This window comes from Ictidomys tridecemlineatus, chromosome 12, assembly GCF_052094955.1.
Source record: "Ictidomys tridecemlineatus isolate mIctTri1 chromosome 12, mIctTri1.hap1, whole genome shotgun sequence".
Classification (NCBI taxonomy): domain Eukaryota; kingdom Metazoa; phylum Chordata; class Mammalia; order Rodentia; family Sciuridae; genus Ictidomys; species Ictidomys tridecemlineatus.
In genome coordinates this window covers 90,982,517-91,004,360 of record NC_135488.1, presented here as the reverse complement: position 1 = coordinate 91,004,360, position 21,844 = coordinate 90,982,517, and the positions used below count along the sequence as shown (strand labels likewise).

Below are 21,844 nucleotides of genomic sequence, written 5' to 3'. Positions count from 1 at the left end.
ATAGTCTCAGAGCTTTTCTGGATTGTCTATTTTGGCAAATATAGTAAAATAATCTACATACACTTTGGAACAGCTATTTTTTTCTTTTGGTAACAGGGACTAAACCCAAAGGAAATTACCCACTGAGCCACATTCCCAGCCTTTTTTACTTTTCATGTTGAGGCATGTGAATAACCTTCTCCCTAGGTTGCTTACAGCCTCACTAAGTTGCTGAGGCTGGCTTTGAATCTGAGATCCTCCTGCCTCAGCCTCCGGAGCTGCTGGGATTACAGATGTGCACCATCACAGTTGGTTGGAACTGCTTTTTTTCCTAAGTTTAAGGTTGTTTTGATAAATTAAAGGCAATTGACATAAAAAAGCCACATTTTTCTTCTTCTACATCGTGGTGGGAAAAACACTAGAAATTTTTGGCATGATTATAATATTCACTAGGAAGCATGTTACCTTTATAGCGGGCCAGGAGCTGCTTAAAATCTAACTGTTGATCTGGCACTGCATCTTTGACAGAATCCTGATCCTGGAGGTGAAGAGACAGCCTCAGGTCTTCCTCTACTTCTTCAAATGCAGTTCTGTTGCGTCTTGCTTTAAGTTTTTCCTTTGCAATCTGTTTCATGGAGCGCATATATGGGCTCCCATCCTGTAACACATATCTGAAGAAAGAAGACATATATGTGGGTTTGCTGGTAAAGAACAAAAGTATTCACTTATTTCATGTGCTCATTCAGCAGAATGTTGCTCTGTTTCTGCCTAACTCATGCTATCCTTCCAATCAATCTAGGATTCTGCCTTTGGTTCTGTCTAGAATAGGTAAAAATTTGGATAAAAGTCCTATCCAAGAAAAATATCAAGGACATTCAGAAATGTTTTTTATTTTATTTTCTTCTTTGGTGATCTTATCTATTCCCAATAGTTTCAACTATAATTCCCAGGCAGCTAACTCCCCATTGTTACAACAAAATTTGAACCCAAAACACTAGTTTTTGGCTCAACATCTCTATAAAACCATCTTCAAGATATATCAAAATTTTCTCATTAGTTAGTATTTGTCCATTATAATACTATTAGACTTCATGGCAAAGTGGAAAATGACTAGATTTGCAACCAAAAGCTTTGGATTTAAATCCGAGGTTTGCAATTAAACCAACTTGCCAGGAAACTTTTTAGTAAAGTAATTTCAAAGGGCTTTCTCATCACTTGAGGGAGTTAGATAACTGGTTTGAAACTATTTTTCCTAGAGCCCCAGAGGTTTCTCAGAGCCCCTGGGAAAATTAAGGAATGGGAGGATAGAAAACAAATAGGTGGCCAAGTGAAATGTTGTACTCCTGTAGGAGGAAGCTGAAGCAGGAGGATCATGAGTTCAAAGCCAGCCTCAGTAACTTGGTGAGGTTCTAAGCAACTCAGTGAGATCCTGTCTCTAAATAAAATACACAAAAAGGGTAGGGGATATGGCTCTGTGATTAAGTACCCCTGAGTTCAATCTCTGGTATTTAAAAAAACAATAGGGACTCTGTCCTTCCTTTTGCCTTCTTTTAGCCAGATCATTCTATTTTAGCTCTCATTTCTTCATGATTTCCTACAAGATTTCATTTGCAGACATTGTACTTGAACTTTAAAAAAAAAGTTTAAAACCTATGATGATACAAATTTTGATTTTCTCCAACCCCTTCCCTTCATCAAATGTCATATCCTCTTTTTACATTCAATATTCATTTGTTCCTTTAACACATATCAAATACCAACTTTGTGCAGGGAACTGTGGTAACAGTGATTGTATGGAATGTAAAAATGAATACTCTTCAAGAAACTTACAAACTTGTGAGAATAGATCAAAGCAACTCACTATACCACAAAACAGGTGAAAAAATATTGCTAGGTATATAAGAAAAGTACCCATGACATATAAGTTATTTTAGTTGTAGATGAACACAATACCTCCACTTTATTCATCCACTTTTATGTGGTGCTAAGGATCAAACCCAGTGCCTCACATGTACTAGGTTAAGTGCTCCACCACTGAGCTACAACTCCAGCCTCTACCCATGATTTCTAATAAAGAATGTATAGTAGGACAGACAAAATAAAGAGATCCGAAAGAAAAAGAAGAACTCAAACTATCACTATTAACAGATGACATGATTCTGTATCTAGAAGATCCAAAAAATTCCACCAGAAAATTTCTAGAACTGATAAATGAATTCAGCAAAGTAGCAGGATATGAAATGAATACTCATAAATCAAATGCATTTCTATATGTAAGTGATGAATCCATTGCAAGAGAAATTAGGAAAACTGTCCCATCCACAATAAAGTAAAAAAAAAAATGTTGGGAATCAATCTAATAAAAGAGGTGAAAGACCTCTACAATGAAAACCACAGAATACTAAAGAAAGAACCTGAAGGTTCTAAGGTCTTTAGAAGATAGAAAGATCTCCCATTCTTCCCATTCTCTTGTGTTTTTTTTGGGGGGGGGGTGGAGAGAGGGTGGTACCAGGGATTGAACTCAGGGACACTCGAACACTGAGCCACATCCCCAGCCCTATTTTTTGTATTTTATTTAGAGACAAGGTCTACCCTGAGTTGTTTAACACCTCACTTTTTGCTGAGGCTAGCTTTGAACTAGTGATCCTCCTGTCTCAGCCTCCCGAGCCACTGGAATTACAGGCATGTGCCACTATGCCTGGTTCTCCCATGCTCTTGGATAGGCAGAATTAATATTGTCAAAATGGCCATATTGCCAAAATTGTTATATAGATTTAATGCAATTCCTATTAAAATCCCGATGATATTATTCATTGAACTAGAAAAAGCAATCATGAAATTCCATTTAAAAAATGAGACCCAGAATAGCCAAAGCAATCCTTAGCAAGAAGAATGAAGCAGGAGGCATCATAATACCAGACTTTAAACTACACTACAGAGCAACAGTAACAAAAATGGCATGGTATTGGCACCAAAATATACATGTAGATGAATGGTATAAAATAGAAGACACAGAGACACCAAAAACATATATTGGAAAAAAGATGGCCTATTCAACAAATGGTACTGGGAAAACTGGAAATCCATTATGTAGCGAAATGAAATTAAACCTCTACCTTTTACCTTGCACAAAAATCAACTCAAAGTAGATCAAAGACTTAGGCACCAGTACAGAGACCCCACGCCTAACAGAAGAAAAAGTAGGCCCAGACTTAATCACGTCGGCTTAGGACCCGACTTCCTTAACAAGACTCCTAAAGTGCAAGAAGTAAAATTAAATATCAATAAATGGGATGGATTCAAACTAAAAAGCTTCTTCCCAGGAAAGGAAACAATCATAAGGTAAAGAAAGGTGTAGAGAATGGGAGAAAATCTTTACCACACGTACCTCAGATAGAGCACTAATCTCTAGGATATATAAAGAACTCAAAAAACTTAACACCAAAAATAAATAAATAACCCAATCAATAAATGGACTAAGGAACTGAACAGATACTTTACAGAAGAAAAAATATAATCGATCAACAAACATATGAAAAAAATGTTCATAATCTCTAGCAATTAGAGAAATGCAAATCAAAACCATTCTAAGATTTCATCTCATTCCAGTCAGAATGACAATTATCAAGAATACAAACAATAGTGTTGGTGAGGATGTGGGTACACTCATACATTGCTGATGGGACTGCAAATTGGTGCAACCACTATGGAAAGCAGTATGGAGATTCCTCAGAAAACTTGGAATGGAACCACTATTTGACCCAGCCATCCACTCCTCAGTTCATACCCAAAGGATTTAAAATCAGTATACTACAGTGACAAAGCCACACAGATGTTTAGAGCGGCTCAATTCACAATAACTAAACTACAGAACCAACCCAAATGCCCTTTAACAGATGAATGGATAAAGAATATGTGGTACATATACAAAATGGAATATCACTCAGCTTTAAAGAAGAACAAAATTATGACATCTGCCAGTAAATGGATAAAAGTGGAGAATGTCATGCTAAGTGAAATAAGCCAATCAAAAAAATTCAAAGGCAGAATGTTTTATCTGATAAGTGGAAGTTGATCCATAGTGGGAGAATGCGGGGAATGAGGATTGTGCAGAGAGGAATGAGGAGAGAGGTGGGGCTGAGGGGATGGGAAGGACAGTAAAATGAGACAGACACTATTACTCTATATACATGTATAATTGCACTACTAGTATGACTCTGCACCATGTACAGCCAGAGGAATGAGAAGTTGTGCTCCATTTTTGTATAATGTGTCAAAATGCATTCTACTGTCATATATAACTAACTAGAACAAATACAAAATATAGGTGACTAAAAAAAAAAAGAATTTATAGTAGAAGGAAATTTCATGGAGGCAGCATTGGAGTTGAGTGTTAATAACTGGGTAAGGAAGAGGAAGACAAATATAGATGCAAAGATAGTAACAGCATAACATATTTGAGAAACAGTGAGTAGTCTGATGGTGTGTGATAGGAGAGTACAGTAGGAAGGGAGGTTAAATATAGTTGAAGTCAGCTGATATGGGTCTTGAATGTCCAGAGTCTGGGTAATAGAGAGCCAATGCAAGTTTCTAGAAGAGCAGGAACATGACCAATTCTACACTTATAAGAATTAGATTTAGTGAGTTTAGGAAGTAAGAAAATAAAGACAAGGGCTGGGGATACAGCTCAGTTGGTAGAGTGCTTGCCTCAAATGCACAAGGTCCTGGGTTCAATCCCAGCAACACACACACACACACACACACAAAAAAAAAAAAAAAAAAAAAAGGAAAATAAAGACAGGCAAACTCAAATTCAACAGAAGTAGCATGGGACCTAGAAAATAACAGTTTTAATAAGTTCCCTAAGTATTCTCATTTTACTCTAAAATTTGAGAGCCACACATTTTGGGTTTTTTGCTTAAGAAGTCTGTACTATTTAAAACATAGGTAATAGGACTTCTTAGTGATAAGAAGAAAAAACTTTTGAGTTGTGTTTAAGGTGCCATATCTTGGGTGTTTTCATTCTTACTCGTACAGTTTAGAAATGAAGATGGTGACATGGGCGTTCTTGTCACAGTTGTGACCGCTACAATCCCATGAGTCTAAGATAGCCATTAGGGAGCTTAATATTGAGAAGAAATAGGGCAAGGATAAAGTCTTGGGGAATTCACAAAGAGCAAGAGAGAAATATGTTTGTGTACAATGGACAGTGTCATTTTTGACCTAGTACTGTGATTACTCATACAGACAGCTTAACACTCAGACTACACTGCAAATTCCCTGAGAGTAGAATGATGATGATAATAATAGCTAACATTTATAAAGCACGTACTAAGCATGTATGTCTCAGGCACAGTTCTAAGCATTTTTTTTTAAGGCAATGTCTGCATTTTTTTTTAACCTTTATTTTATTTATTTATTTTTATGTAGTGCTGAGGGTCGAACCCAGCGCCTTGCACGTGGCTAGATGAACACTCTAATGCTTAGCCACAACCGCAGCCCTCAGTTCTAAGCAATTTGCAATTATTAATTTGTCAGTTAATACTTATAACAACCCAGCAAATAAGCTAATATTAATATACCCATTTTAGGGCTGGGGTTGTGGCTCAGTGGTAGAGCGCTTCCCTAGCATGAGTGAGGCACTGGGTTTGATTCTCAGCACCACATATAAAAATAAATAAATAAAGGTCATCAATAACTAATAATACTAAAAGATTAGACTACTTGCCAGAGTTACAGTTAGTAAGTAAAGGGATTTAAGTAGTGGCAATTTGCTGAAACAAAGGAGAAAACAATGTTCAAATAAAAAATTGGAAGAAAGACTAACACGCATATTAGTATCCTGGCATTCTGAAGTTAAATAATAATTCTGTTTTCAAAGATGTTTGTTGTAACTTAATTAACATCTTCCTTACCTTGTCACAGCAACTGCATCTTCCAGAAAAAACTGATCAACAGGAAATGTACGACCTAGGAAAACAAGAAAACAAAACAGAAAAAATCTCAGAATGCCCATTAAACTCTAATGAAATGTTTGTTTATATATGTTAATTGAATAATATTTATATGTAGTCAATTGTAGAATAAACCAAAGCCCAGAGTGATAAGTCAACTGCACAAAGAGACTGAAATATGTATACTTACACACACACACACACACACACACACACACACACACACACACACACAGATTTTCTTAAAACAAAGTTTGGCACATTTAAGTCCTATTTGTTCTGTGGTCTTAAAAGTTTCTGATGACAAAGTGGAGAGGGTAGATTCCAGTTAGTAAAGAAAAGAGAAGTGGATAGGTAAAGAAATAATAATTTGCACTTTTTAACCTGTTACACCTTCCTCAACCTCCCCCTTCTTCCTTAATGTGTGACCTTTAAACATTCAACACTTGTATTTTAGATCAAGCATATAGTTTCTTTTAAAAATCTATTGTCAACATTCTGACAACCAGAACAAACAGTACTATAACTTATCAGTCAGTGTTTCCAAATTGTCCCTTTGGTAATCAATTGTAGAAGGATATAAACCAAAGCCCAAAGTGATAAGTCAACTGCACAATGAGACTGTGAAAGGACCCACAGAAAACAGGCTATCCAACTTCATTTCCCTCCAGAGTGAACAATATCCAGAAATGAACAAATATGCTATACACAGACATATCTTCCCTTTGACTGATTACCACTAGAAACACACATTTTCATATTAAACACAATCAGGGGCTGGGATGTAGCTGGGTGATAGAGTGCTTGCCTAGCATGTGGAAGGCCCTGGGTTCAATCCTCAGCATCACAAACATAAAAATAAAACAAAAAAATCAAAATAGAATGCTAGAAATTCTAAATAATAAAGTCTTTTTAAAAAGTCATATACAAAATTAAAATCTTCAGGCAAATGGAATTATTACTTATCAATCACATTATATAGTTATTATTTTGTTATAAATTAATCACTTCTCCTCTAGACAGACATATATACTAATCAATATATATCTCAAATGAGTTTTAAAATATATTTGCTTATTAGAATGATACACATGCAAGATTCATTTTAATCACCTGGTATAGTAATAACTGGGCAGGAATTGAAATATTCTGAAAAGAGTTCAGCATTTAAAGTTGCACTCATTAGAATAACTTGAAGAGTTGGCCTCTGCAACACAATGTCCTTCAAAACTAGCAGTAAGAAGTCACTAGAGAAAAATAAAAGAAACACCTGAGGATCAAACAAATTCAATATATGAAAATTAATAACTGTGATATACTTGGGGCAAGGAATATGTAAGACTGTGTGAAAAAAAAATATTGTAACACTCATAGAAAGATGTGTCATGTTCCTGGATGTGAAGACTTACTATTATAAAGATATCAATTCTTTCCCAAATAAATTCAGTATAGTGACAATCAAAATAGCAATAGAATTTATCATCAAAATTGATAATTCTACTTCTTGATTTCTATGGGTATACAAAAAGCATATACAAAGATTTTCATCATAGTATTTTTTGTAACAGTAAAACAACAAACACTATCTAAATGTCCATCAACCAGGAAATAGTTAACTATACCATCTAATCTATGAAATAACACGAGGCAGATAAAAAGAATAAGAGTCTGGATAATGACATGAAAACACCTCTAAGCCATACTGCTAGTGGAAAAAAACTGTGCAATGATATTTACTGAAGAATAGCAATACCTTAAGGAGCCTCCCTGCTTTAGCCCTTGACTCCCTACAATCTCTTTTCAATGTGGTCATCCAATAATTCCATTCAAATGTCAATCTGACTATGCTATTGTTCTGCTCAAAATCCTTCAGTGATTTCTCATTAGAGTCCTTAATATCAAGGCCCTACATGACAAGGACTGTACTCCCACCACTCATTTCTACTGCTTTCACCCTTAACTCACTAGCTCCAGAACTGTCTGAGGCATGAACCTCAGGGCTTTGTTCCTGGCATTAATCTGCCTGGATGGGCTTCTTCCTGTCTTCCACGTAGGTAACTCCCTCACTTCCTTCAAGTCTTTACTCAAAAGATATCTTTTCAGCAAGGCCTTCCTTGGCTACTCTCTTTAAAATTTCAAATGCCCTCCCTGCTTTAATTTTTCTTCTCAGCACTTAATATACTTTGTATTTTACTTATTTACCTTGCTCCCTTAACTATCAGAATGTAAGCTCTTCAAGGACAAGGATATTGGTTTATTCGTTCACTCCTCCAGTGTCTAGAGCAATGCTTGGGAAATACTGAGTGTTTAATGAACATTCATTAACTTACAAAATATATTTATCACTTGTGTAAAAAAAGGTCTAAAAATAAAATTATCTCTAATAAAGTAAACACATACATTGATACATACAGATATAATCATTTAAGATTTTTTACTGTCTTAGAATTATTTCCTTCTATTTGGATCTACTTTTTTTTTAAATCTAGAAATCTTCTTTTCTTTCTAATTCCTTTGTATTTCTTATTTACTAGTTTATCAGTGCACTTTATTTCTTCTAATAGTTTTCTGGTTAAAAATCTTCCCTATTCAGTTACAGACATTTTATCAGTTGGATCCTCCAAGTTTTTTATTTTTTGAAGTTTTGTAATTAGCTATTTTCTCTTTTTCTATTAGTCCACCAAGTTTACTTAGATTCTTTCTTCTTCTCAAGCTACATATACTTTATGAAAAAACTTTGTAATTTTTAAGGAAATGTCTATATTTTTCCCACTATGTTTTTCACATCTTAGGGCATGATCTATGTGACAAACTATGATCAATGCTGTCCATCGATGCAGCCCTTCTTCAGTATTTAAAATACGGAGAATTTTAATTTTAGGCCTCAGTTCTTTAATGACTTCTAATTCACTAAAATAAAGCCTAAATGCCTTAATATCTGTGGATTATAAGACCCTGGAAGATTTGCCCCTGCTTCTTTGCCTCTCATTCACTACATACCAGGCACATTCTTCCTTTAGTTTCTGGACACACCAAGCCCTTTCCCACTGCAGAATCCTCCCTCATGCTATCATTGCCCCACCTGTCACTTGACTCCCTTTCATAGTTCAGTCTTCAACTTAAATATTTCTTTGGCAATATGGTCTCTGACCATCTTATGAGTTTTTCCCTTCAAACACAGCTCCTGTTCATTCCTTCACAGTATGCTCCAATTTGTAATTGTTTACTTGTTCATTCCATCAAACTATAAAAAGTCAGAGGTAACCAAATATACTTTTTACCTCAGTGTTCCCAGCAACTAATATATCACTTGATAATGAAGACATGCTCATATATATATGAATTACTGATTGAATAACCAAAAAGACAAGGAAGCACAGATTGACCAATCTATCAGCTACAACATGCATCACACCTCTTATACTCCTTCTGAGTAGAATGTCCAGCTTAGTATGATGCCCAAGAGGGTGAGAGGTGTATCTTCTAACTCAACAATGTTGCGTCCTTCTAATAGGAAGACTCTCCTAGTGATGAATATGTGCTTTTCTAGCTAGCATTGTTAGTGCTATAGACCCTGCAGCTCAAGAAAGAAGTTCCTTGGGTCTGAGGTTGTGGCTCAGTGGTAGAGCGCTTGTGTGAGGTGCTGTGTTCAATCCTCAGCACCACATTAAAAAATTAAATAAATAAATAAAGGTATTGTAAAAATATTAAATAAAAGAAAGAAAGAAAAAGCAGTTCCTTTTCTCTAATATAGCCTTCCCTGTGGCAAATTACTATTACAAAATCTATGAAACTCAACTGGAGAGAGAACAAATTTTTTTCTACTATGTCTTCATTTTATGTATGTGTATGTTTGATAGAAAAAAATCGTTTTACCTTTCTTCTGTCCTCTCATGAACTTCATCAACAATGATATGGGTAACTCCCTGGAGAGTTGTATCTCCTTCTAGCCTTCTCAGCAGCACTCCTGTGGTGCAGTATAACAGTCTGGTGGCTGAAGACTTACACAAAAAGGCAATACCAAGCATGAATCAAACTACTGAAAAAATATTTACTGGCAAGACATTTTGAATAGATAAGGACAAAGAATATTAACTACAGCACTGGTTCCATTTAATATGAAACAATAAAAAAATGTACAATTTCTTGCAGGGAACAACAATAATTTTTTTTTTTTGCTTTGCATCAAACTTTTAAATTTAAGATTCTCTTGAAAAGCATTCAAAATTATCATTAAAAAATGAGTGATGAAATCAATTCTAAGTTTGTCCAAGCTTCCAGAGGATATACTAGATCACTCTGCTACTAAAAAATAAGAAACCTTAATAAAGGAAATTTGGTATAATTATATAAGAGCTCTTATATAAAAATATTTCTAAATATTTCGCCCTATTGAAGGTTGTCATTAATTTAAAATAACTTGAAAGAATAGATCCCAAATTGCCCATAAATCTCCCAACCGCAAAGACTTTTCAAAGGTAAACTGCATTTCTGTTAGTGGGAAACAGGCAAAGCATACAAACCTTGACACTTTCTAACCGAATCTGATATCCCACGGTCAGACCCACCCTTTCTGCTCTTTCTTTAGCAACTCGTTCAGCAACAGAGATTGCAGAGATTCGTCGGGGTTGGGTACAGATGATGTTAGCCACTTTTTCAGGTGGCCCACTCAGAGAATCATCCAGAATAAACTGTGGAATCTGTGTGGTTTTCCCACATCTGTATGTCAAAACAAATGAGTCCTAAAATGAAGTTTTCAAGGGCTAGTTAACAAAACAATCACAGGTAATGAGGAAAGTGATAAAACTAATTAATCAGCTTCATCTGTCTTCAAAGAGCACCCACTGATTTATTACCTAGAGCTAATAAATTCCAGGAAATTGCACCTGAGATTAAAAAGGCAATCACATAATAGTTTAATACCATTTATAAAATTGGGGCTATTGAACATACATCATATTTCAGCCATAAATTTCTCTAAAGATGTGAACTCTACATATGAATTCTAATAAGAACTATTAGGTTATGATTATTAAAATGTGTTATATTTCCCCCTCTGATATATATTGATTTGGCTAAAAGACTAAGGCTAAAAAGATAAGAAACTACAAGATGCAAGATTACTACTATACCTGTGACTTGGGCACAAATATAATTATCAAATTGGGTACTTTTGAATAAAGAATTAAATTAAGGCTGCAGCTTAACCCTGATAAATAGGTTCATCTAACACATGGAGAGTGTAAACAGGAAAGATAATGTGCCTTAAGTTGTCCCTTTTTTTTTCTTTTTAAATATTTTTAGTTGTAGATAAACACAATATCTTTGTTTATTTGTTTTTATGTGGTGCTGAGGATAGAACCCAGTACCTCACAAATGCTAGGCAAGCACTCTACCACTAAGCCACAACTCCAGGCCCCTTAAGTTGTTCTTAAAAGAACAAAAATTAAAGTTTTAAAGAAATCAAATTGCTGGCCGGGCTCGGTGGCACAAGCCTATAATCCCAGTGGCTTGGGAGGCTGAGAAAGGAGAATCATGAGTTCAAAGCCAGCCTTAGCAACTGTGGGGCAGTAAGCAACTCAGTGAGACCCTGTCTCTAAATAAAATACAAAATAGGGCTGGGAATGTGGCTCAGTGGTTGAGTACCCCCCTGAGTTCAATCCCTGGTACTCGCCCCCCCAAAAAAGAGAAACCAGAATTAATTTAGAAGATGAAGAGCTTTCAAGTTAAATGTCTAGAACTATTTTTTAAATTTAAAAATAGGGCTTGTTAAAAGTTTTCTGCTGAACCCTTTGCCTTAAAATTGTTTTGAGGTAGAAGTATACAACATCTGTAAACTTCTAGATGAATTTCTGAGGGTTTTTTTTTTTTTTTTTTTTTGTAATTTGGCTCTATAGGCTTCTGAAGCTGCAATACCAACCCCTGTAAAATATTATTTAATATCCAACAGGAAAAAGTGCCAATTATACCAGTATAGGTTTTTTAAAAGTACAACTAGATATAGCAACCACTGTGCATACCATATTTATCAGTGAAAGCTGTATCACAAACACATTATTTTCTTACCCAGTCATACCACTTATAACAACCACTTGGTGCTTGCTCAGCAATTTAAGAATGGTTTCTCTTTCTTCCCATGCAGGGAGTGACTGCCTTTCTTGTAGAACTGACTGGAACTGTCTGGAAGCCTAATAAAAATCAAGGATAAGGCATTAGTTACGTTCCTTTGAATCCTTTCACAAGGTTCTGAATTCAAAATTCCAGTAGGACTCACGGTTTCTGTTCTTTCTAAATAATTTCTTCTAAGATAGCTTTACAGAGATTTGTAAGGATTGAATGCAGATGACTTTAGTCAGAAGATTGGCTACTCAAAAAACCAACCAGAATAATCTACAGAATATACATAGTTTTCCTACATTTGAATAAACTGAAATATCTTATAATAAACCCCTCTCGCTTAGCATCTATCCAGCTCTTCCTGACAAGCGTCTATATACTAGCACTGTTCCATAGGACCACATGTGGTCATGGAAATGTTCCATACCTTCACTGTCCAATATAAACAATTTCTGGCCACAGGTGCATAAAGAGCCCTTGAAATGTGGATAATACTCCTGAGGAACTAAATTACTCTAATGAAATAATTTAAATTTAAATAGCCAAAGGTGATTAAGAATTACCATAGTGGAAAGCATAGCTCTACACAATTGAGATTTAAAAAAAAAAAAAAAAAAGTCAGTAAGAGCACATGCCAAACGATTCTTTTTGTCCCTTCGCCACAATTATGGTAATCAATTTCATATGTAGTGGCCAGCACTATAAACACTTTATTGTATTTTTAAATTATGGGAGAAGAGGAGTGGAGAGAGAAAGGTTAATGGGTACAAAGGTACAGTTGCATAGGAGAAATAATTCCTAATGCTCTATAGCATAGTAGAGTAACTATGGTTGACAACAATTAATCATATATTTTAAAATAGAGAGGATTTGGAATGTTCCCAACATAAAGATATATAAACCAATATATAAAGATAGATAAACCAATTAGCCTACGCTTATCATTACATATATTATATACATGTATTTAAATGTCACATGGAACATAAACATCAACAATTATGTGTCAGTTAAAAATTTAAAAATTAGCTGAGTACAGTGACACAAGCCTGTAATTCCAACAACTTGGGAAGATGGGGCAGGAAGATCACAAGATCACTAATTTGAGGCCAGCCTGGGCAACCTAGCAAGACACTGTTTCAAAATTAAAAAACAGGGCTGGTGATATAGCTCAGTGGTAGAGTGCCCTGGTTCCAAAAGAACAAAATTTTAAAATAAAGAAAAACTATGGCTATACTTTTTACAATAAGAATTTATACTAAGCAGGGGGCAGTAGCACACTCCTGTAATCCCAGCTACTTGGGAGGCTGAGTCAGGAGGACCACTTGAGTCCAGGAATTCAAAAAAAAAAAAAAAAAAAAAAGAATTTATACCAATATATCATTTCCTGAATATAATTTTATCATATAAATTTATCACACTAATCAAATTGATAATTTTCATGTAAATGGGTAAAAATAACATGGACTTTGGAAAATAGAGAACAGGGTTGAACCCTGTGTAGCTACTTAACATCTATATGACCTTTGGCACTCATCCTGTGAACCTTTGAAATGGGGTCTTATCCATCTTCTTTTGGCACTCATCCTGTGAACCTTTGAAATGGGGTCTTACCCATCTTCTTTTATACACTGATTTTCTAATGTAAATGACAGTAATAATATTCTTTTATATATTTAACCACTGTACATATCATATTTAGGATTTCAGTTAGTGTCCTCAGTGTCTATCAAAGTACCAAAGGCACATGATTTTAAGAACTTGGTATACAGGTGTGTTTGCTATTTATCAGTTGTGAGGTTTCCCAAAACATATTTCCAGCATATGCACCCAAGTTTCTACATGTGGTAGCATGTAGAAACTTTAACCACTAAGGATTAAAGAAAGAACCAATGGAGATATTACAGAGGGTAACCAAAGCCTCCTAACTCTGAATCTCTTTATCCAGACATCAAGGGGGCAATGCTAGCACATCTCTCAGCACACAGTACCTGTTTCATCCGGAACTGCTTGCAGATTTTACTATTTTCAGTATATACTGATTTTGCCTGCCAGTCATATCTTTTGGAAATCTTTTTCTTAAGGTTCACATAGCTTTCATTCTCCACTATAACTGGTGCTGAACCTTCATCCTCTTCTGCCTCCTCCTCAGGTTCTGATTCTTTTCCAACTTGAAGGAAATAGAAGCAAACATTTTCAATTTGCCCTTTCTTTAGTAAAGGGGGAAGTTACTGTCTAATTAAGTAACAAATAAAATCATCAAATGGAGAAAAAGTTGAAACTTGAATAAAGCAGGCTTATTTACTTCAAAACTACTTCCACTGCTAAAGAAGTAAAATGCATCTTCAGCCAGGCACAGTGGTGCATGCCTATAATGCCAGTGGCTCAGGAGGCTGAGGCAGGCGGATTGTGAATTCAAAGACAGCCTCAGCAATTTATTGAGGCCCTAAGCAACTGAGCGAGACCCTGTCTCTAAATAAAACATAAAAAAGGGCCTGGGTGGCTCAGTGGTAAAGAGCTCCTGGTTCAATCCCTGGTATCAAAAAAAATAATAAATAAATAAGTAAAATACATCTTCAAATAAACTTTACTCAAGTTTAAGTGGTATTGTTAAATCAAATTAAAAACAAAGAATTAGCAATTGAGAAATTTTAGTCTTTAAAAGGGTGAATTTTATGGTATATATAAATGATACCTCAATAAAGCTGAAATTAAGAAGAAATCATGACACATAATTTTTCATTTTCCAGGAATACATTTGAACCCTGTGTACTACTAGAAGCTGATATTAGGGAGCAGTGAGTCAGGTGGCCAGAAAGCAAGCCCACATAAATATCCAGCATCCATACCTCAGCATCCTTGCTCTCTATGTATTGATGTTTACCCAGGAAACTCATGAAATAATGAAAACTTTTTTTTTCCTCAAGAAAGATGAACTAATATTGAATTCTTTGATGAAAGCTGAAAAGGGGATTTATCTGTGGTATAAGAACATGCATGGCAAACCTGGATCTAGACAAAGCCAGAGCCTGCATAAATATTTCTTTATTTAAGGATTTAGGGATTATTAAAGATAGCTCTATTCTAGTAAATTTTGGTAGCCTACTATATTATAAACAGAGGGAAAGGATAGTGTATATAGTATAAGAAACAAATATATGAAATCAAATAAATTAAATGAAACAGATTTTCTGCTTTCAGTTAGTGTCCCTAGTGTCTTAAAATCCTTCCAACCCTCAGATTCTATGTCATTACACTAAACTTAGATATCACTTCCAACTTTCAGTACAGGGAGCCCAACCACAGTGACACAATTGGGCCTTATAATAAAAGTCAGGCACAATTATACTTCAGAGGATTCTCATGCTTTTTGGCTATGGGATTAAATAACTTGCCCATGATCACTGGGAAAGATCCTATACCATTCTCAAAAGTTTTGATTCCTAATCCATCATTTTGAATGTCCCCCCTCCACCAAGAACAACACCTTACATACCTTCTGATATTTGACTTGAAACAAAATAATGATTTGGAATCATTGGTTTACGACAGGCTGGATTATTTATTCTGGTCCCAGAGGATACTGGCAGAAAATTCACAGGAGGGACACTATACTTGTGATGGGTATTTGTCAGTAACTTGACAATTTCTGATTCTTCCTCTAACAGGGTTATCAAAGAATATACAACAGGTTCTGAAGTTTCTGAAAGTGTCAAGGCTTTGCCATAAAGGAATTCAGAAATATGTAAACGACAAGCCAGAGGTAGATTCTCATTGGTGGAATAAAATGCCACAAGGGGAGCTTGGTAGGGGTACCTGTGGTCTTTAGAAAATCGGATTTCAAGCTCGTATAAAAAAGATGCATCTTCATTAGCATTAAGATGAGAATCATCTACAATTCTTTCTACTCGTCCAACAATTTGATTTGGGGGCACTTCATGTTTGAATTTGCATTTTGATCCAAATTTACAATTTCCTTTTAGGTAAAATTTACAGGTTTCAGGTGATGCCTCTCGCACATTTTTGCTTTCCTTTTGCTTGGATTTGCAGAATTTACTTGTCAAATATTCCAGTTCCAATCCAATGGTCCAGACCCTGTTCTGAATTCTTTCTATAAATTTTTCTCCACAAATTGACCTGAGAGCAAGTGCCTCTTCCTGTCGCTGCTCCACACATTCATCCAAGCTTGCGTGCCTAGCTGCCTCAGAGATTTTCATCCTTTCTCCAAATGTTTCTGAAAAACACTGGATGAGCAGATGCTCTAGTGATGCCCCCAAATCTCCATCACAAATCCTCAGAGCTGCTTGACAGTGTTCAATGTTGAAGCCATACCTGCCGAGGGCAAAACAACAAAAGTGATATATGAAAAGTAGTATCACATCACTAAAGAGAAATTCATTTAAATATACTCATGACTACACGTATGTAGGGTCCATGTTTTGAAAGAGTGTCCCTGATGATACTAATCCTCTATCCTAAAAGATAGAATATTAGGCATATCATGCACTGCCGGAAAGAACACAAGGAAAGGTAGTTGGATTTATAATGATTTCAGTTGGCCTTGAATTGTCTCCCAAATCCCATAAATAACAAAAAGCAATCACCTGGAAAGTTTTTGCACTGCAAATGGTGAGACTGTAAATTCTGGAATATGAGGCTCAACTGGGCCAGAGCCTGCATATTCCCAAGGATCAGAGTCCGGAGCAAGGGAAGGTTCTTGTCCAGCTGACCAGTACTGCTCATCATCAAGACAATCAGGCTCATCATCTTCCTCCTCCCCAGAAATTCCTCTTCTGGCAAAGGTAACATTTTCATGTATTAGATATTAATTCTACTTACTTCAAGAGAAATTTAGCAAGGGTTTAAGAATTTAATTCAAGGAGCCAAGGACACAGAATCTTGACTACTCTTCAGTTACTGGATTTAATCTTTTATCGAACTGTTCATTTATATCTTGGCAATTAACATTTAGCGGGCATTCATTAAATGCCAGATATTATATTAAGTGCTTTATATGTAAACATTCTTTTACTTTTTCTAATAGCCCTGCCAGATACTGATCCCTGCTTTTCAGATGATCAACTAAAACTTAAGAGAGGATTAGTAATTACCTAAGGTTATTTATGGTAAGGAAAAACTAGAGATTTTACTAATAACAGTTTGACCCCAAAGCCTGTATTCTTTTTCTTTTTATTTTTTTATGATGCTGGGGATTGAACCCAGGGCCTTGTGCATGTGAGGCAAGCACTCTACTAACTGAGCTATATCCCCAGCTCCTATGTTTTGGCACACCTGCCCCCTCCCTGTGGGAGGGTGCCATTACCACCAAGATTGAACTCAAGGGCACTTGACCTCTGAGCCACACCCCCAGCCCTATTTTGTATTTTATTTAGAGATAGGGTCCTACTGAGTTGCTTAGTGCCTGGCTTTTGCTGAGGCTGCCTAGGCCTTCAAAGCTGCATAAGCCACAGAGCCCAGCCCAAAGCCTGTGTTCTTTTTTTTTTTTTTTAATATTTATTTTTTTTTAGTTTTCGGCGGACACAACATCTTTATTTGTATGTGGTGCTGAGGATCGAACCCGGGCCGCAGCGCGCTACTGCTTGAGCCACATCCCCAGCCCCAAAGCCTGTGTTCTTAACCACAGAAACCAGAAACCATAGCCCTCCTCTCTTCTCATTCATACTGTCCCCATTTTTTGCTTTACTGCATAATCTCCTTTCCTAAATCTGAAACAGACAAAACATTTGTAGATAGATAGAAATCAATCTGTTCATGACTGACCACTTATTAATTTTAGTAAATGAAAAGAAAGAATTCTCCAGCTGAAATCATAAGACAAAAAAGAATCAAAATGCAATGGAGATCTGGAGGGGAAATAACTGAGAATAAAAGCTGTTTCACTTAAGAAAATGGTCATGAGCAGCATAACCTCAAGACTCATATAAGCAACTCAATATTTGCTCCTAGAATAATACTTCTACTTGCTTGTTACAATGTTTTATTTGAAAGGTTATGGATACAGCAATCACTGAACTCATATTAACACTGTCCTATGGAAAAATAAAGATAAAAAGGTGATCTGTATTATTGTTCATGGATGGTGCAAAACAAACTCACTCCAAAACTGTGGCTGAGTAATAATTTCTTTTGGCTTATTTTCAACTAGTTATATGGCCACAATAGGATCAGTATTGATACAATGTTCCAAAGAAGTACAAGGTGTTCACAATGTCAATATGTCTTCCTTAATATAATATTTACTCAAATAAAATAATTTACTCAGATCCAGCATCCGCATCTTGTTCTTGCAGGTCTCGCAGAAGAGCTTTTACTTTCTCTTGATTCTCAGAGGTCATATGTAGAGTCTGAAGGGGTACTTTGGCTTTGGGCTTCCATTTAGGGCGAGCCTCTCCCTTGCTTATGCTACTGTTGCTAGGTCTGCAAACAACATAGATAAAATTATACACTTTCTTGTGGTAAGAACTTTTATACTCTCCTCAGAGTTTCCAAATATTCACAACACAAACTGGATTAAGTATTTTACAAAAAAAAAAAAAATCATAATCAGACTTCATCATATTGGAACTGCTCAGAAAAAAAAAATTGATCAGATCATTAATCTTTAAAAATTTGGCGGCACTAACTCAAGAATCCCCTGGAGAAAGCAATGTTAATGATGACCACTTCTTTTCCAAAATTTACTTTCCTAGTAACATCGAGTTCAATAGCAGTATTATACTCAATTCGCAGTGTCATTCGGGTATAATGTTAACTTTAGAGTTCAACCTACACATACTCAACATCAACAACAAAACCCCCCAACAAAGTTTAGAAAAAGTTACAAACAGGCAGACTTCCAGGTTTTAAAATAAGAACAATTAACTTGACCAGAATTATTTGGCCTTCCCCTCCTCTCCATCAGCCACCTGTTGTCAATTACATTAGGAATTGAAAATGTTTCCATTTTTGAACATTCAAGAGTATAATAACCTGGATGAATGCTTTGATTCACTGAAGATACAAAAGTCATCTCCATCATCCCAAATTCTACTTGAGGCCTTTCTGTTGCCACCAACACCACTGCCACCACCACCGCCACTGCCACCACTTCCATGAGGTTTATTAGTATGACTCCTGCTTCCTCTTCCTCCTTTAGAAGATCCTTTTCCACCTCCTTTGCCTGGCTTGCCTTTTCTTCTTACTGAAGAACTCATTTTCACCTGAAGGAGAAAAAGAAAAATATAGGCATTATAAAACTAGGCAAGTGTAATAATTCTTCTTTGTCAAAGTTATGAGTATAGCTTACTTTTAGAAATAAAGAAAAATGCAGATTTTTTAAAAGACTAGTTTAGAAGCAGTGTACTAAATTGCTTAACAAAAAATTTCCAAGTACATATCTCTCAGAACTAATATTTAATGAGTTTCTCTGATACAGATTTCTTAACCAGGAATGATTATCAGAGTGCGGGTGAACCAGTTTGCAAGGGAAAACCAAGGTAATAAAACCACCTGGAGGAGCCCTCTTGGGGTCAAAACATACATCAAAGAGGAACCTCAGAAAATATCACTTCAAATTCAGCCACAATTGATGGGATTAATTAGTAGAGGGAGTTACTCCACTGAGCATTGTTGAAAACTGAGCAATCAACCAGCAATTGGTGGAAGTTAACAGCTATGTGTCAGAGGAAGAAAAAGAAAGCCCTATCAAAACTACTGTCATAACAGTGTAACTCTGGGCATACCCAAAGCTGTATTTCCCCAAGGAACAGTATCAGAGCTTAATACTGTAGGTAGGAAATAGACTTCACTAAAATAATCCTCCCAGTCTAAAAGTTAAACAAAGAACTGACATTAAATTCTGGACAGAGAAGAACTAGTACCCCACAGTTGCTAGAATATATTATAAAAAATTATTAGTTTCAAAAAGGAACATTAAAATGATATGTGACACATGAAAAACATGTATAGACTTATGTTACTTGAGCATGACTCATACATGGAGTAGTATGGGGCACAAACTGCCTATGAGTGAGACCAAATGTCAAATTTAACAGAAAAGACTTTAAAATAGTCATTAAAAATATGTTCACAAAAATAAAGGAAAGCATGATTAAAGAAGTAAAGGAAGGTAAAATGACCATGTCATATAAAATTGAGACTATCAGGGGCTGGGGTTGTGGCTCAGTGGTAGAGTACTAGCCTAGTATGTGCGAGGCCCTGGGTTCGATCCTCAGCACCACATAAAAATACATAAATAAAATAAAGGCATTGTGTTCAACTACAACTACAAAATAACTATTTTTAAAAATTGAGATTATCAATAAAGAGATAAAAAAAACAAATGGAAATTCTGGAGTTGGAAAGTACAACTTAAATACAAAAAGTCACTAGAGGTGATGAGCTACAGTGTCTACAGACTGGCAAAACAAGTAACTGGTGAATATGAAAAAAAGATTGACAGTGATTTTTCAAGTTGAAAAACAAAGAATGGAGAAAAATAAATAGAGCCTCACAGAAAAGTGGGATACCACCAAGTGTACCAAATGCACATAACAGGAGTACCAGAAAAACAGAGAGAAAGGAAGGAGCAGGACAAATGGACAAAGAAACAATGCAGGAAACTTCTCTAATTTATTGAAAAACAATAGCCTATATATTCGGAAGCTCAACAGACTCCAAAAAGAATAAACAAAGAAATCCACAGACATATTGTAGTAAAGATCACATTACTGAAGGTCAAAGACAAGGAGAAACATCTTGAAAACACAAGAGAAAAACAACTCATCACTTATAAGATAGCTGATTTCTCAGAATAAACAATGGAGAGCAGAAGGTAGTGACATATATATTTAAAGTACTCAACAACAACAACAACAAAAAAAAACCCTTAGAAAAGCTATCTTTCAAAAATAAAGGAGAAAGAAAATATTTCCCAGAAAAATAAAACTGACAGATTTGTTGCTTGTAGACCTGCCTTAAAACAAACACTAATGGAAGTTCTTCAAGCTAAGCAAGTGTTCCCATATGGTACATTCAAATCCACATGATAAAACAAAGAGCACTGGTAAAGGTTAAGTATGTAATTATAAATAAACAAAACAAATGTATATTTTTCTCTTTTATCCTCAATTTAAAAAGCAATTAAGCCAACTGGGTGGCACAAGTCAGCAACTGGACTGAGGCGGTTGAGGCAGAAAATTCACAAGGTTGAAGCCAGCCTCAGCAACTTAGCAAAACCTTTTCTCAAATAAGAAATAAAAATGAAACATGACAATAACCATTTTAAGTTACTAGTTTTCATTCTCCATTTATTAAAAATCATTTGTATTATTTATGTCTGAAACTGGTACGCATATGGAGAAGAAAGTAATTTATTTCATCAAAGAACTAAATACCAATGTCACCTAAAAAAATAAAGATTTATCCTTAAGTAGCAAAAAAAAAAAAGACTGGTAAAGCAACCCTGGATTCAATCCTGAGTACTAAAATTAAAAAGTAAATAAATAAAATAATATGTATATGATATAATGTTGGAACTATAACCATAGGAATAAAAAATAAAATACATGTGTAATATATTTGTACAGAGTAGACAGGTGGGAGCAATATTGTATTGGCTAAGAAAATGACTACAAATGTTAAAGAAATAATTATAAAAGTGTATTGTTGGGTTTATAACATTAATAGGTATAATATGTATAAATAATACCATGAGGAGGGAAATGAATATATACAGTATTAATCCTTATGTATATTGCTGGAATCAAGCTTGTACAAATCTGAAGCTGATTCCA

At 35.4% G+C, this 21,844-nt stretch overlaps 1 protein-coding gene across 5 annotated transcripts in view; it reads right to left on the bottom strand.

Moving 5' to 3' along the window:
* Dhx57 (DExH-box helicase 57) overlaps positions 1-21,844 on the bottom strand; it is a 46,533-nt gene that overhangs the window by 19,830 nt on the left and 4,859 nt on the right. For all 5 annotated transcript variants that reach the window (XM_078029327.1, XM_040271117.2, XM_078029326.1 and 2 more), the window contains 11 exons: positions 19,041-19,270; positions 18,330-18,488; positions 16,655-16,843; positions 15,547-16,382; positions 14,042-14,220; positions 12,000-12,121; positions 10,457-10,652; positions 9,810-9,934; positions 7,047-7,180; positions 5,895-5,949; positions 445-650 (listed from right to left, as the gene is read on the bottom strand). In XM_078029327.1, the coding sequence (XP_077885453.1) occupies positions 445-650; positions 5,895-5,949; positions 7,047-7,180; positions 9,810-9,934; positions 10,457-10,652; positions 12,000-12,121; positions 14,042-14,220; positions 15,547-16,382; positions 16,655-16,843; positions 18,330-18,488; positions 19,041-19,264 (2,425 nt within the window). In that variant the 5' untranslated portion in view covers positions 19,265-19,270. The remainder of the gene's footprint in view (positions 1-444; positions 651-5,894; positions 5,950-7,046; positions 7,181-9,809; positions 9,935-10,456; positions 10,653-11,999; positions 12,122-14,041; positions 14,221-15,546; positions 16,383-16,654; positions 16,844-18,329; positions 18,489-19,040; positions 19,271-21,844) is intronic.